We start from the raw sequence: 17,625 nt of genomic DNA on the forward strand, positions 1-17,625 counted from the left end.
ACTTTTCATGCGAGTAACATGACACTATGTTGATCAGTCTGCTATGAATGAGAGTGCGAGGCGTTGTCCTGCTACTGTGTCCTAAAGCAATCTTTAAGGTCTCAAAAACTAAAATTTGTAAGAATATCCGAAACTGATTAAGCTTTTATTAAAGAATAACGAGGGATTTTCTGTAGATGCCTATAGAAAGGAATTAGGGTTATGGCATGAAATTAGCTGCCACTTTAAGGTCTTCCCTGTGAAACAAAAATTTAGATGGTTTTCAGCCAACTCATAGCTCTGACTTCTCTAGAAGGCGCTTATCTCTTGAATCCCCAAGTCAGAGGCTACCTGGGTTTAGATATTTGATGCACACAATTTTGAGGTGAAGAATCTGGATTGGGAAGAAGGTTAAGCTCTAGCCGACTTAACCTTCCTGACAATATAGTCACGCATGCGTCTGAAAGGAACTTCAGAAGAGTTCCATAAGGTGAGATTTCTATGGACTAAGAAATTACTCGAAAGGAAACAAAGGCAAACCAGTGATCATCCAGCCCTGTGATAAATGTCGTGTTATAAAAGAAAAGCGAGACAAACTATGCTGGTCAGCATCCTAAGGGTAAGGGTGCCCCCTAAGAGTCAATAAGAAAAACACACTCAAAGTAACACGGAAAAGAGTCCAAATAAATGTACACGATTAGCTGTCTACAAAGGTAATCCATGTTATTAAGTAATGATTTTTGAGTCTGCGGTTGAGGACGTTGTCTATGAGGACCTAGACGGAAAAGTGCAAAGTACAGATGGCCTAGGTAAAGGGGTCAAAGCTCGAAATGTGAATTAGAGAATCTGGTTTTGAAGCCTTAAAAGTGTTTGAAAAGACAGATAGCAAGGGGCAAGGACTCAGTGTCAGGGGTTGCCATCCTTTAGAAATAAGGTGGGGTTAGAAGAGCAGAGGGACTCTCTGACCCTCCCCCGTTCATGCTCTATCTCTCTCTGTCTCAAAAATAAATGTTAAAAAAAAAAAAAAATTGAAAAAAAAAGAAGAGCAGAGGGAGAGTATGGTCATTGTTATCAGCTGCTGCTGAGAAGTGAAACAGGATAAAGACTTTAAAAAAATTAAAAAAAAAAAGGTCCTTGATGACCCTCAAACTTTCTTAGTGGAATGATAGGAGTGAAAGGTAGGTTTTAGTGTAAAAGAAGGAAAGAAGTGAAGAAAAGTTGCATCTGTGGATGAGACGATACATTAAAAAATGTTCGAGTCCACTGCAAGGGGAGAAGCAGGGTGATAGATGGACAAAGCTTCAAAACTTAAGCAAATGGTTAATAGAAGAGGAGAAATTGAAATCTTTCTTCCTTATGCAGCCAGAACTGGGATTTACGGATTTATAGCACTTTACCAACTGCAAAGCTCTGAGGACAGCTTTTCTGATCTGCTTTTACCACAAAGCCTTAATCTCTTCATCAGAGTACCTGCTAAAGCAGCCTAACGTAAACAGTACGGACATGAAATGATTGAGGAACTTTGGTTTATCAAGACTCCATTATTCCCATGTCAGTGGCTTTCCCTTGCCTCTGATGGTCATGTAAAGGATTTATTACTCAGTCTAGGAGGTGCTGTTTGTACTGTAGTCTGTGAGCATTGTCCACTGAGTAGTATAGAGAGAAAGTTAGTTAAAAGTATTATAAGTGGAAAAAAAGTACCGTTGGCTAGTGGCGTTGGCGAAAGTTGTGTGAAGTACTGAGGAGAGATTCTGGGCCTCATGCTCCCCATTTGCTGCCACTTGCGGTGGAGTGAAGAATAACCTCAGTATAATTTGTATAGGGGACCACTTGTGCTGGCATGCCACCTGCCTAAACTGTCATGTTGTATTGGAACGCAAAATACAGCAACAGTAATCATGCTAAATGCATACTCTTAGAGCTGACTATGCACTGTGTACCCTTCTAAGTTGTTCATGTATTATTTCCTAATTTAATCTTCCCAACATCCCAGTGAGGTAGATACTATTATTATTTATTTGGAGATCACTTTTTTAAGGTTCTTTGTTTTGAGAGAGAGAGAGATTGTGGGGAAGGTCTGGTAGGGGGAGAGAGAGAGAGAGAGAGAGAGAGAGAAAGAGAGAGAGAGAGACAGACAGAGAGAGAGAATTCCAAGCGGGCTCCTCGCTGTCCACGCAGAGCCTGATGTGGGGCTCAATCACATGACCCTAAGATCATGTCCTGAGCCGAAATCAAGAGCCAGACGCTGAACCGACTGAGCCACCCAGGTGCCCCAGTAGGTGCTGTTATTACCTTCATTTTACAGATGCAAAGACTGAGACACGGAAGTTTTAGGTAGTTTGCTCAAGGTCATATAGCTCATCACCAGCAGAATTGGGAATTTAGATCCAGGCATACTGGCTCCTACTAAGATACTGCTTCTCAAACTGTTCCATGAAATATCTCGTCACTGAAAACAGCATGTTCAGTTTTATAATCACGAGAATGGCAATGCCATTCACCTATGTGAATATTTGAAATCAGAGTTGATGTGGTGCTTGGAGTATGAAAACAGAAATGTTTACCATAAGGTAATTTCCTATATTCCCTCTATTTGACCGGTACATACATTTGTATGTTTATCTGATCATGTATAATTTTAAAACATTAAAAACATTATGTTTTTGTAGTAGAGTATGGTTGGTAAACTCTTCTGTAAGAGTATTGAAACATTTTTGGCTTTTAGGCCATAGTCTCTGTTGTAGCAGCTCAGCTCTGCTGTTACGACCTAAAAGTAGCCATCAGTCAGCATGTAGAGGAGAGTGTGGCTGGGTCCAATAAGATTTTAGTTACAGGGGCACTTGGGCGGCATAGTTGGTTGAGCGCCCTGACTCTCAATTTCCACTCAGGTCATGATCCCAAACCCCACATCATGAGACCGGTCATGAGACCGAACCCCTCATCAGGCTTCTCCCTGAGCTTGCAGCCTGCTTACGATTTTCTCTGTCTCTCCCTCTGCCTCTCTTCCCCACTTGTGCGTGCTGTGCTGTCTCTCTCTCTCTCTCTCTCTCTCTCTCTCTCTCTCTCTGTGTCTCTGTCTCTCAAGTAAAAAAAAAACAAAAACCATTTAGTTACAGAAACAGATGTTGGTGTTCTACTAGATTGTCAGTAGTTAGAATTATTTTTTTTCTTTATTCTAGTTGCAAGAAGCACAGGATCAACATGCAGAGGCCGTAAGATATGCTGAGAAGACGTAAGATCATATGCAAAAGTATAATTTAATCCTCACAGAAAATAGCTTGATTATTTATAAAGCAGATAAGCAGTGTAGTATGAGAAATGTATTAGTTATGCCAGTATATCTTTGTTAAGCTGGGTACAAATTCCAGCTTTGAGCTATTTTGAAATGCAGATTGTGGCATATTATCTCTCAATGTTGCACCTTATCCACAAAACACAACGAGAAAAATGGCACAATTGCCAAATCCTCCTCTTGATAAAATTTTAAGGATTTATGTAATGCCCTCATTTGTTCAGAAATTATACGGTATTTTTTTAAATTTATGTGTGAGAATAATTATCTTAAGATCTGCATTTTAGGCTAGAGGTTAAAAATACCAGGCAAGAAGAAACCATCAAACAGCAAGCAGCCCAAATTCAAGATCTTCAGAGCAACTTGTTAAGGACAAGTTTGGTAAGTCCGTCTCTTAATGTCTGCCCTACTGAAAAGGAATCCTTATTTCACTAGTGGTAGTACATAAGAATGTTTTGGATCATATGAAAAATCTCACAGATCAAAATATTAGGTTCATATTGTTCCTACTTGCTACTAGTGATGTAATTCTTCTATATAGATGAAGCGGATTGAATTCATAAAGTAATGATGTTTGTAGTGAGATTTTAATAAAAACATTGTGAGAGTCAAAGAAAAGCCACATTTTATATACACCACAGTGAGCGTTTGGTTTAGTCCACCTTTTGGCTATTGTGAATAATGCTGCTGTGAACGTTGGCATACAGATGTGTGAGTCCCTGCTAATATTTTTCAGCGTGTTTCAAACTTCCCCAAACTTTGAGTGATCATTTGATCTTGAGTTCTGACTTTCTCTTGTAATCTCAACCCTTCAGTGAGAGTTTGAGAACAGGCTATTTTAATGATGATTTGTTGTAATTTGTAATTACAAATTTGCAATTTATTGTCTTCATCAAGACTGACTAGCAGGTCGTTATGCAAACGTCCTTCTCAAAGGAATGGACTTTTCTCTTTGTTGGATTTTGTAAAGGAAAAGAAATGCCAGTGAAAAACTAGAAATGGCTGCTCAGTCAGGGCCTTACCTAGTAACATAGTGCTCCTACCATTGCAAGTTCAGAAACTCATTTTTCTCCATTCACTTGAGTTAATCAGCCTTTCAGAGATTTCACAGTTCAATCTCAGAAAAGACTAATATGCAATTCAGGATTCTAATTTATTGACATGTAGTGAAACCCCAACTGTTTTCCAAGCAGAACAGTTAATGTCATCCCACTCTCACCCTCCTTTGTAGGATTTACACTGTACATCCTAAGTGGGAGCAGTGAGGTAGATACACTGACCAACTAGTTTCTTTCAGTCACAAAAGCTATATAATATACATGCAAGTTTCATTAGGCAGCTGTACCCGTCAGGGGAACTAGAACATTCTGTTGACTGGCCCTTTTTGTGGCTGAAGAGACACTGAAAATTACTTTCTTTTCTAGACCTCTTATAAATGAGTCACATTGTTTTAGGGTACTTTTCATGCGAGTAACATGACACTATGTTGATCAGTCTGCTATGAATGAGAGTGCGAGGCGTTGTCCTGCTACTGTGTCCTAAAGCAATCTTTAAGGTCTCAAAAACTAAAATTTGTAAGAATATCCGAAACTGATTAAGCTTTTATTAAAGAATAACGAGGGATTTTCTGTAGATGCCTATAGAAAGGAATTAGGGTTATGGCATGAAATTAGCTGCCACTTTAAGGTCTTCCCTGTGAAACAAAAATTTAGATAGCTTTCAGCCAACTCATAGCTATGACTCTTCTAGAAGGCGCTTATCTCCTGAATCCCCAAGCCAGAGACTACCTGGGTTAAGATTTTTTTTGGGGCAGGGTGTGTTCTTTTTTATTAACTTTATATTTCATTTTTAAAAATTTACATCCAAATTAGTTAGCATATACTGAAGCAATGATTTCAGGAGTAGATTCCTTAATGCCCCTTACTCATTAAGACCATCCCCCCTCCCACAACCCTTCCAGCAACCCTGTTTGTTCTCCATATTTATGAGTCTCCTCTGTCCCGTCCCTGTTTTTATATTATTTTTGTTTCCCTTCCCTTATGTTCATCTGTTTTGTCTCTTGAAGTCCTCATACGAGTGAAATCATATGAATTTGTCTTTCTCTGACTTACTTATTTCACTTAGCATTAATACCCTCCTCCAGTTCCATCCACGTAGTTGCAAATGGCAAGATTTCATTCTTTTTGATTGCCAAGTAATACTCCATTGAATATATACACCACATCTTCTTTATCCATTCATCCATTGATGGACATTTGGGCTCTTTCCATACTTTGGCTATTGCTGATAGTGCTGCTATAAACATGGGGGTGCATGTGTCCCTTTGAAACAGCACACCTGTATCCCTCGGATAAATGCCTAGTAGTGCAATTGTTGGGTCATAGTGTAGTTCTGTTTTTAGTTTTTTGAGGAAACTCCATACCATTTTCCAGAGTGACTGCACGAGCTTGCATTGCCACCAACAATGCAAAAGAGATCCTCTTCTCTGCATCCTCGCCAACATATGTTGTTGCCTGAGTTCTTAATGTTAGCCATTCTGACAGGTGTAAGGTGGTATCTCAGTGTGGTTTTGATTTCCCTGATGATGAGTGATGTGGAGCATTTTTGCCTGTGTCAGTTGGCCATGTGGATGTCTTCTTTGGAGCAGTGTCTGCTCATGTCTTTTGCCCATTACTTCACTGGATTACTTGTTTTTTTGGGTGTTGAGTTTGGTAAGTTCTTTGTAGATTTTGGATACTAACCATTTTTTTTTTTAAATATATGAAATTTATTGTCCAATTGGTTTCCATAAACACCCAGTGCTCATCCCAAAAGATGCCCCCTTCAATACCCATCACCCACCCTCCTCTCCCTCCCACCCCCCATCAGCCCTCAGTTTATAAGAGTCTCTTATGCTTTGGCTCTCTCCCACTCTATCTGATATGTCATTTGCAAATACCTTCTCCCATTCTGTCAGTTGCCTTTTAGTTTTGCTGATTGTTTCCTTCACTGTGCAGAAGCTTTTCATTTTGATGAGGTCCCAGTAGTTCATTTTTGCTTTTGTTTCCCTTGCCTCCAGAGACGTTTAGATAAGAAGTTGCTGCTGGCAAGATCAAAGAGGGTTTTGCCTGCTTTCTCCTTGAGGAATTTGATGGCTTCCTGTCTCACATTGAGGTCTTTCATCCATTTTGAGGTTATTTTTGTGTAATGTACAACTTTTTATGTGAACATGTTTTCATTTCTCTTGGGTATATACCTATAAATACAATTGCTGGTTCATATGGTAACTCTGTTAAACCTTTTTGTTTGTTTGTTTGTTTTTGTTTTTTCAACCTTTTGAGGAGGGGCAGGCACTTGGGTGGCTCAGCTGGTTGACTGGCCGGCTCTTGATTTCAGCTCAGGTCATGATCTCAGGGTTGTGGAATCGAGCCCTACATTGGGCTCTGCTCTGAGCATGGAGCCTGCGTGGGATTCTCCCTCCCTCTCCTTCTGTCCCTCTACCCCACTTGTGCACTCTCTCTAAAATAAGTTTAGAAAAAATGTTTTTCAAGTTTAACCTTTTGAGGAACTGCCAGACTGTTTTCCAAAGTGGCAGCAACATGACATTTTCATCAGCAGTTTTTGAGAGTTCCCATTTTTCCTGACTCTTGCCAATGTTTGTCATTATCTGTTGTTTTTATTATAGCAATTCTAGTGGGTATGAAATGGCATCTTGTGGTTTTTGGTTTGCATTTTTCTTATAACTAATGATGTTGAACATCTCTCTTTTATTTTTGAGAGAGACAGTGTGAGCAGGGGAGGGGCAGAGAGAGAGGGAGACACAGAATCTGAAGCAGGCTCCAGGCTCCCAGCTGTCAGCACAGAGCCCGATGCGGGGCTCGAACTCACAAACCATGAGATCGTGACCTGCATCAAAGTCGGACTCCCAACTGACTGAGCCACCCAGGCACCCCGAACATCTCCCTTTTAATGTGATTTTTATCCATTTCTATATCTTCTTTAAGGAACTAATCCATTCTTTTCCCCATTTTTATATTGGATTGTCTTTTCATTATTGGAAGAGTTATTTAAATATCCTACATACAAATCCCTTAGCAGATATGGGATTTTCAGATATTTTCTCATATTTAGTCGCTTGGCCTTTCACTTTCTTGATGGTGATATTTGAAGCATAGAAGTTTTTAATTTTGATGAAGTAAACTTAATCTGCTTTTGTCTTTTGGTGTCATGTCTAAGAAATCATTGCCAAATCCAGTCACAAACATATACACGTATGCTTTTTTCTAAGAGTTTTATCATTTTAGCTCTTAGATTTTAAGGTAATTTTGTATATATGCTATGGGGTAGAGGTCTAATTTTATTACTTTGCATGTGGATATCCATTTGTCCCAGTACCATCTGTTACAAAGACTATTCTTGTTCCATTTAATTGTCTGACACCCTTGTTGAAAATCAGTTCACTATAATGTGAGAGTTTATTTTTAGATTCTCAATGTTAATACATTGATCTATATGTCTATCTTTATGCCAGTACCATATCAAATTTTATGAAAACTCTTTCCTAGTTATCTTGACAATTACCAATCACTTATGTAATAATAAAAAGTCAATGTAGTAGAACTTAACTTTGCTCCTATAGAGATTTTTGCTTCTGGAAGGACCCTTTCGCCAGCCTATGCCTTGCTGACCCCATGACTCGATGTGAAGTCAGGCTCAAAAATATAAAATGCTCTTTCTTTAGTCTGTTCAGACTTTTATTTATTTATTTATTTATATTTTATTAAAAAAAATTTTTTTTTTTAGAGCATGCACAAGCAGGAAGAGGGGGCCTGGGGGGTTGGAGAGAATTTTTAGCAGGCTTCGCACTTAGTGTGGAGGCTGACAGGGGTCTTGATCCCATGACCCTGGGATCATGACCTGAGAGTTTGAGGCTCAACTGACTGAGCCACCCAGGTTCCCCTCCTGTTCAAACTTTTAGTCTATCAGTCAGTGCCACCCACTTTCATTTCCATCAAATCTTGGTCATAGAATCTCTTGACTCAGTCTACCATTTACTTCATTATATTTTATTATCTCATAATGCATGGACTAATCCATAGTTTTCACCATCTAGGAAGGAAAAGATTAACTCTGGGCTAGTGGTAATGCAAACTGGTGTAGCTGCTCTGGAAAACAGTGCATAGGTTCTTCAAAACAGTTGAAAATAGAACTACCCTACGACCCCTCAATAGCACTACTGGGAATTTATGCAAAGGATACAGGAGTGCTGATTCATTAGGGGCACATGTACTCCAATGTCTATAGCAGTGCTTTCAACAATAGCCAAATTGTGGAAAGAGCCTAAATGCCCATCAACTGATGAATGGATAAAGAGATGTGGTTTATATATACACTGGAATACTACCTGGCTAGGAGAAAGAGTGAAATCATGCTATCTGTTGCAATGTGGATGGAACTGGAAGGTATTATGCTTCATGAAATAAGTCACAGAAAAACAGATATCATATGTTTTCGCTCATATGTGGAACTTGAGAAACTTAACAGAAGACCATGGGGGAAGGGAAAGGGAAAAATAGTTACAGAGAAGGAGAGGGGCAAACCACAGGAGACTCTTGAATGCAGAGAACAAATAGAGGGTTGTTGGGGGGGGGGCGGTGGGTGAGAAGGGAAAGTGGGTGGTGGGCATTGAGGAAGGCACTTGTTGGGATGAGCCCTGGGTGTTGTCTATAAGTGATGAACCACAGGAATCTACCCCTAAAACCAAGAGCACACTGTACACGCTGTATGTTAGCAAATTTGACAATAAATTCTATTTAAAAAAAGAAATGAAAGTGAGGGGATGGAGAAAAATTTATCATGTTAAAAGAAAAAGTAGCGATAATTTTGTCAGACAGAAGAGTCCTTAAAACAAAGACTGTGGGGCACCTGGGTGCCTCAGTCATTTGAGCGACCGACTAGGTCTTGGCTCAGGTCATGGTCTTATGGCTGGTGGGTTTGAGCCCCATGTTGGGCTCCAGGCTGACAGCATGGAGCCTGCTTGAAATTTTCTCTCCCCCTTTCTATGTCCCTCCCCAACCCTGTCTCTCTCAAAATAAGTAAACTTAACAAAAAACAAAGACTGTAGCAAGAGCCAAAGAATGCTACTATATCATAATAAAGGGTACAATCCAATAGGAAGATCTAACAATTGTAAATATTTATGCACCCACCATGAGAGCACTCAAGTACATAAAACAATAACAAACATAAAGGAACTAATTGATAATAATACAGTAATACGGTACTTTAACACCCCATTTACACCAATAGATCTTAACAAAAAATCACGAAAAAATACATCTTAACAGAAAATCACCAAAGAAACAGTGGCTTTGAATGACAGAGTGGACTAGTTCGGACTTAAGAGATTTTTTTCAGAACGTTCCATCCTAAAACAGAATACACATTGTTTTCAAGTGTACATGGAATATTCCCAAGAATGGATCACAAACACAAAACAGGCCTTAATTATTATAAAAAATACATGCAGGTTAAATAACATGCGACTACACTGAATGGGTTAACCAGGAAATACAAGAAGAAATTTTAAAAAATATGTGTATGCAAATGGAAATGAAAAAACAATGGTCTAAAACCTTTGAGATGCTGCAAAAGTGGTTCTAAGAGGGAAGTACATAGCAATATAAGCCTACTTCAAGAAGCAAGACCCAAACAACCTAACCTTACACCTAAAGGAGCTAGAAAAAGAACAACAAATGAAGCCTGAAGCCAGCAGAAGAAAGGAAGTAATAATGATCAGAGCAGAGGGCCCTTGGGTGGCTTAACCGGTTAAGTGTCTGACTCTCGATTTTTGGCTCAGGTCATGATCTCACAGTTGTGAGATCGAGCCCCTCATTAGGCTCTGTGCTGGCAGCATGGAACCTGGCTGGGATTCTCTCTCTCTCTCTCTCTCTCTCTCTCTCTCTCTCTCTCTCTCTCTCACTCACTCACTCTCTGCCCCTCCCCCACTCAATTAAAATAAAAAAAAAAGATTAAAGCAGAAATAAATGATAGTCAAACAAAAAACAGATAAAACTGGAACAGATCAGTGAAACCTGGAGCTGGTTCTTTGTAAGATTTAGTAAAACTGGTAAGGCTTTAGCCAGAGTTATCAACAAGAAAATAGAAAAGACTAAAATAAAACCACAAATGTGAGAGTAGAAATAAGAACCAACACCACAGAAATACAAACATTTATGAGAGAATATTGTGAAAAACTGTATGCAAACAAATTGGACAACTTAGAAGAAATGAATTAATTCCTTATAAACATATAACTTACCAAAGTGAAACAAGAAGAAATAGAAAATTTGAAAAAAATCAATAACCAGCAAAGAAACTGAATCAGGAATCAAAAAACTCTCAACAAACACAAGTCTAGGACCAGATGGCTTCAGATGTAAATTCTAACATGTAAAGAAGAGCTAATACAAAAAAAAAAAAAAAAAAAAAAGATTAATACCTGTCCTTTTTTTTTTTTTTAATTTTTTTTTAACATTTATTTATTTTTGAGACAGAGAGAGACAGAGCATGAACGGGGGAGGGTCAGAGAGAGAGGGAGACACAGAATCCGAAACAGGCTCCAGGCTCTGAGCAGTCAGCACAGAGCCCGACGCGGGACTCGAACCCACAGACAGTGAGATCGTGACCTGAGCTGAAGTCAGACGCTTAACCGACTGAGCCACCCAGGCGCCCCAATACCTGTGCTTTTCAAATTGTTCCAGAAAAACATAAAAGGAAGGGAAACTTCCAAATTCATTCTATGATGCCAGCATTACTCTGATACCAAAACCAGATAAAGACACCACCAAGAGAATTACAGGCCAGCATGTCTGATGAACATGCAAAAATCTTCAACAAAATAAGCAAACTGAATCCAACAATACATTAAAAAATCATTCACCAGGGGCAGCCGGGTGGCTTAGTCAGTTAAGCATCCAACTTCAGCTCAGGTTACGATCTCATGGTTCGTCGGTTCAAGCCCAGTGTCAGGCTCTGTTGACAGCTCGGACCCTGGAACCTATTTCAGATTCTGTGTTTCCCTCTCTCTCTGTCCCTCCCCCACTTGCGCTCTTTCTCAAAAATAAACATTAAAAAAAAATCATTCACTGTAACAAATGGGATTTATCCCTGGTTTGCAGGGGTGGTTCAATATTTGCAAATCAATGAATGTGATACCTCATATTTTTAAAAAAGCATAAAATCATATTGCAATAGGTGCAGAAAAACAATTTGACAAACTATAACATCCATTCGTGATACAAACCTCAACAAAGTAGGCTTGGAGGAACTATACCTCAACATAATAAAGGCCATATATGAAAAATGAACAGCTAATATCCTAACTGGGGAAAAACTTCTTAGATCTTGCTTCTAGTTATCTGCTTCTTCTCATTAGCACTGTTGGTTGTTAATAAATTAATCTCAACATTTATTACATCCTACTTTAATGGAGACCAATTTCTCCTATGTGTCTTATCTCTTTTTTTTCATCCACTTTTCAATGTATCATTTTTGTTTTTTCTTAACAAACTCCCCAAAGTTTAGATTTCTTTTGTTCACAAATCTGTTAGGAAAAGTGTGGCCAGGACAGCTAGTCTCTGCCCCGCTCACCTTCAGGTGGGGCAACTGAAAGGTTTGGGGCTGGATCCATTTGAAGATTTGTTCACTAACGTCTGGTTGTTGATGCTGGCTGTTGCCTGGGACTTCAGTTCAGGAGGCAGCAGAAACACTTAAACTGACACACCTAGACCCTCTTTGTGGCCTAGACTTCCTCACTAGATGGGGAGCTAGATTCCAAGTAAGCAACCTGAGATACAGAGCAAGGCAGAAGCTGTATCGCCTTTTGTCACCTAGGTTTGGAATACACACAGCATCATATTCACATATTCTGTTCATTAGGAGCAAATCACTAAGGTTGTTCCATGGTCTTTTTTTTGTTTTTTTTATGGAATTAATATTTAAAACCTATGGACACATTTAAAAAGCAGTATAATTTACCCACTGGCCACAAATGTTTGTATTCCTCCCACCTGAAAAATACACTCACTACCCCCCACCCCCCCCAGTACCTCCTGCAAGTCTCAGTTATCATGGCATCAGGTTCAGGGCTTGAGTTCAAGATGTTACCATCTTGGGGCACCTGGGTGGCTCAGTCGGTTAAGCGTCCGACTTCGGCTCAGGTCATGATCTCACGGTCCGTGAGTTTGAGCCCCGCGTTGGGCTCTGTGCTGACAGCTCAGAGCCTGGAGCCCATTTCAGATTCTGTGTCTCCCTCTCTCTCTGCCCCTCCCCTGTTCATACTCTGTCTCTCTCTGTCTCAAAAGTAAATAAACGTTAAAAAAAAATTTAAAAAAAGAAAAAAAGATGTTACCATCTTAATCAGGTGCAGTGGGGATAAGGTGCCTGGGTTATGGTATCTAAAGTATAGCCCCTTGAGTGCAAGTGCTCTCAATATGAGGACTTGAGAACTAAAGAGGCAGTTATTTACCACTCACAAATGCAACATTCTAGTCAACTGCTGAAGACTCTCCCGTTCAGAAAAAGATGGGAAGCATCCTAGTCCATAAGAGTTTTGAAATATAGCCTGATGCATGCTGTCAGTTCTTAAGTTAGGACTTAGTCCTAACCAAGGGAATACTTTCTCCATGTGTCTTCCCTTTCTTTACTCTTTGAGCTCTTGGTTCCTTCCTTTTCATAAGGAATGACTTGTATTTGCAGCTGTTTTTTCATCCTGCTTCCTCCCTGTGGGACTTCTAAGACCCAAAGGCCTCTTTTCATTTTGCACGATTTGGTTTCTTTTAGTCCAAGCTAGCAAATAGTATGTTTGCTACTGTAATTCTCTTACCTTTTTTGGTTTTCTGTAAATATTACTGGATTTCATGCCATGTTTTAACAAAGCCAACCTCGCAAGTCCTTTTGAGATAAGCTTTTCCCTTCAGGTTTCCTGTGAAGCTCTTATATGACAATGCCTTTAAAATTCGTCTACTCTTGGGGCTCCTGGCTGGCTCGGTTGGTAGAGCATGTGACACTTGATCTCTGGGACCTGAGTTTAAGCCCCATGTCGGGTGTGGAACCTATTTAAAAAAAAAAAATCTTATACTCTTAAGATCCTTAAAGAAATTTGAGGCACACCTTAAAATCTTTCTGTTTTCCTGGTAGCACCCTGGATTTTCTCTTAACCCAAAAGCCATTTCTTCATTTTGGCAGTATTTGACAGTTCAACATGTAGAGAGGCTGTAAATGAGAAACAGATAAGTCCTGTTGAACCCAGTAAGTCCTGGTTCCTTTCTTTTTTTTTTTTTAATTTTTTTTTTAACGTTTATTTATTTTTGAGACAGGGAGAGACAGAGCATGAACGGGGGAGGGTCAGAGAGAGGGAGACACAGAATCTGAAACAGGCTCCAGGCTCCGAGCCGTCAGCACAGAGCCCAACGCGGGGCTTGAACTCACTGACCGTGAGATCATGACCTGAGCCTGAAGTCGGCCACCCAACCGACTGAGCCACCCAGGCGCCCCATCCTGGTTCCTTGCAATTGCATAGCCTTTCTTTAGTTTTTCTTTCCTATCCATTTTACTTTCAGATATTTTGTAGCATGACTTCCCTTTCCTCCAGTGTCATTTTCTTCACTTGATTAGAAACCCTTGCTGTCAGCCTCTTCACAGGCCATCGGGTTTCCACTAAGAGTCTCGTGGAGGCCCTTTTTGGGTCTCATTCTTACGCTTTTCTACATCTTTTCAGGTTCCACCTACCTCCTGGTTCAAAGGAAGTTTAGTTTTAGGTTTTTTTAAATAGCAGCACACCATTTTTAGTATCAGTATCTGTGGTAGTAATTTACTGCTTCATAATAAGCCACCTCAAAGCCTAGTAGTTCAAAACAGCATTTATCTTGTTCACCAATCTTTAGTTTAGGCAAAGCAGAGTAGGGCAACTCATTTCTTCTTCATTTGGCATCAGCTGGGATAACTGGAAGCTGGAGACTAGAATCATCTACAGGCTTGTTCATGCATGTGTTTGGCTGTTGAGGCTGGCCTTTGCCTAGGACGTTGGCTAGTCTCAGCTGGATTATCTACATGAAGACTCAGTAGGTAGCCTGGGATTCCTCACAACGTGGTGGCTGGGTTCTAAGGGTGAGCTTCCCTAGAGAAAGAAAGTCAGATGGAAGCTATATCACATTTTCTAACCTGGCCTTAAAAATCACAGCAGTTCTGCATATTCTGTTCACTAGAAACCAGTTACTGAAGCCAGCATATATTTAAGGGGAGGAATTTTCACAAGAGAAGTATCAACGAATTTATAAAACCACTACATCCACTCACTTTGTCTTACCAATCATATATAATGGAAGGAAGTCTTTCCCAACTCAGCATCACTGAAACTCCAGCCAGTTTTGTTGTTGTTGTTATTTAGTATGATCTCTTTTTGTAGAAAGTAACAAAGGATTACAAGATAACAGTATTGAATTAAAATTTTTTTTGCCTCAAAATATATGTGGATCATCCAATTAAATTTTTATACTGGGAGATATAATTTCTTAACCTGGAGAATCATTTCTCCTGGGAATGCAGTTCAAATTAGCATAAAACATTTGCAGTTCAGAAAAAGGCTGTGGCATTAGAATCATTACTTATAGATTCATGAATTAGAGTCTTATTTTCAGAGTCTTGGTATTTTTTGACTCGGGCATACATAAGTCAATATGATATTGCTAAAACTTCTTTAAAAATTATGGAGTGTTAAGATGGGGGGAAGGGCTAAGAGACTTTCTACTAAGAGGGGACTTATTTTATGAAAGATATGAAAGAATCATAGAAAAAGTATAGAATCAAGTGCAAATGTTGTATAGTAAACACAATGATAGCAAAGATCTATTTCAGTAACACCTGATGGCTTTAACTTTGCTCTCGATTTTCTGAGTTGTTAAGGTTCCACATTCTAAGACAGGGAACATTTTATTGCAAATGAATTTATTTAAAAATTTGAGTGCCTGGCTGGCTCAGTTACTCTTGATCTTGAGGTTGTGAGTTCAAGCCTCACACTGGGTGTAGAGATTACTTAAAATTTGAAAAAAAATTTTTGATAGTAGTTTCGAGTTAGACCCATTTCACTCCACTTCCAAACTATATTATTTTATTCATGCAGGCTGATGACCTTACAACAAAACTGGAAACTACATCTTCAAAATGTCTTCACCTGGATGCAAAAAATCAAGTTCTTCAACAGGAGTTATTGTCAATGAAAGCTTTAGGAAAAAAATGTGAAAAACTAGAGAGCAATAGCAAGAAGTTACAACAAAAAGTCGTAAAATTGAAAAGTTTTATGGAAATGAATATGGTAGAACGCAGTCAAGTGGAACAGTATAAACGGGAGATTGAAGAAAGAGCACGACTGGAGATAGTAGAAAAATTAAAGGAAGTCAATCTGTTTTTACAGGTTAATTTATTGATCTGTAATGTGCTTTAACTCATTGCACTGCAAATTACATTTTGGATAGATGTAGTATATAGGTTTCCTCTACTTGTTTTATGGTAATTTGTAGATTTCTAGAGGCATTTGTTCCTCCCTTTAAAGATTTCAGTTTTCATCATTATTCTCACTAAATTTAGAGGATAAGAAAAAATTATGACTTAAACAACTATTCTCACTATTAAGAGGAAAGAAAAAATTATGATTTAAAAATTGTACTGTACTTGGATTATGCTTAAGTTTATTGTTGACTTTTAAAATTTTGTCATTGATTCTATTATTTGAATTATCAGATTGCATGAATACTAATACAAGAATGATTGAACTTTAATTTTATAAATCATAATTCAGTTGACATTGATGATAAATATTTTACACTTGAGCTTTTTTTCATTTAAAATTGCTCTCTGAATCATTGACTCAGAACTAAAGGAAACAGGTATAATTATTCAGATTATAGCTATTTTAAAACTATCCTGTTAATTTGCTTTAGGCACAAGCAGCAGCTCAAGAAAACTTAGACCAGTTAAGAGAAAATGCTCATGCTTCAATGAGAAGTCAAATGGAACTTAGAATTAAAGATCTGGAATCTCAGGTCTCTACAATGAAGACTTCTCAAGAAGATTCTACTAAAACAGAGTTGGAAACATACAGGCAACTCTACCTAGAAGAATTAAAAGCTAGAAAGTCCTTGAGAAATAAGCTGAACAGGTAAGTCAAAACAGAATCATAGACAAGAAATTTAGCTTATTAATTTGCCTCTAAAGCATAATTTCTGTTGAGCCAAGATCATGAGATGAGTAGGAAGTGAAAGCGAACTAGATCGTGTAATTTTGGAAAATGATGTTTCTAAGTGAACTTACTTTTGAAATGTTAGTCCAGGACAGTTTGCATCCCTCCTCTTTTTTTTGGTTTTACCGGACCTCTCCCCCCCCCCCCCCCCGCCCCTTATGTTTTCCATTGATCGGATCTGCTAGTCTTTAAGTGAATTGTTTAAAGCTTTCCCATTTAGAAGCATATTATTATAAAATTGCTTGTCAGAATTACCCTAAATAGAAATGTCAATGAGTTTCTTTTTGGAAGATGACATCGTTAACCTAAAAGGTCAAGTACTACTACTACTCATCCTGGCAGCTTGGTACGTTTATTCTCTTGATTGTGATCTTTGGTATTATTACTAGAGTGGGCCTTGAGACAAACTATCCTCTATGCTTTTTCTACTTTACATAAAGGCATACAGGTGAAATACAGAAAGACTCACACAGGGCTGAAGGGGAGTAGAATTCCCAAAGTGGCTAAAAAGAGCACCATGGTGGGAGGGAGGTGTGTGGAAGACTGAAGACAGAAAGGGCAGATTCTGCCTCCAGTGCCTTGGTAACTGTTATAAGCTAATTGCCTCTGTAGCTGTTTTAGTTCTTTCTGATCACACCTCTGCCATCTACTATCTCCCCTAAAGATTGTTGGTCTCAGTGATTCCTCGGTGTCAAATGCTCAGTTTCTTTGAGATAATAAGTGAAATGTACAAGAGTGGTGAAAGCAAACGCTTGAAAATGTCTTTGAGGGATGGTTTATTTTTATATCTGTAAACAGGTTTACTAAATATAAGTATGTATATATACTGGCATCCTGAAGGATCTTGTCAGTACAGCCATTCCAGAAGACAACAAGTATTATTCATTAAGCCACGTACATCACTGGTAGCCACTTCTCTCCCTTCCCTCATTTGAATTGTTAGGGATCCCCCTGGAAACATAAGTATTTCTTTAGAACAATTTTAAAAGTATAGTTTTAGATAGTGGGTGTGCTCTGTCACATGTTCAGTGTTAAAACACTGTTCAGTGGCAAATGCTATTTACTATTATGGAAACTT

The 17,625-nt window shown here is 38.8% G+C and overlaps 1 protein-coding gene across 14 annotated transcripts in view; it reads left to right on the forward strand.

Moving 5' to 3' along the window:
- The window catches only part of LOC102960429 (ankyrin repeat domain-containing protein 26), a 136,212-nt gene that overhangs the window by 89,917 nt on the left and 28,670 nt on the right, over positions 1-17,625 (forward strand). For all 14 annotated transcript variants that reach the window (XR_006219702.1, XR_006219701.1, XR_006219703.1 and 11 more), the window contains 4 exons: positions 3,159-3,211; positions 3,559-3,652; positions 15,432-15,722; positions 16,249-16,466. Coding sequence is in view for 10 of the 14 variants with exons in the window: in XM_042991280.1 (XP_042847214.1) it covers positions 3,159-3,211; positions 3,559-3,652; positions 15,432-15,722; positions 16,249-16,466 (656 nt within the window). In the remaining 4 variants the exon portion in view is untranslated. The remainder of the gene's footprint in view (positions 1-3,158; positions 3,212-3,558; positions 3,653-15,431; positions 15,723-16,248; positions 16,467-17,625) is intronic.

Source organism: Panthera tigris, chromosome B4 (genome assembly GCF_018350195.1).
Source record: "Panthera tigris isolate Pti1 chromosome B4, P.tigris_Pti1_mat1.1, whole genome shotgun sequence".
Taxonomy (NCBI): Eukaryota; Metazoa; Chordata; class Mammalia; order Carnivora; family Felidae; genus Panthera; species Panthera tigris.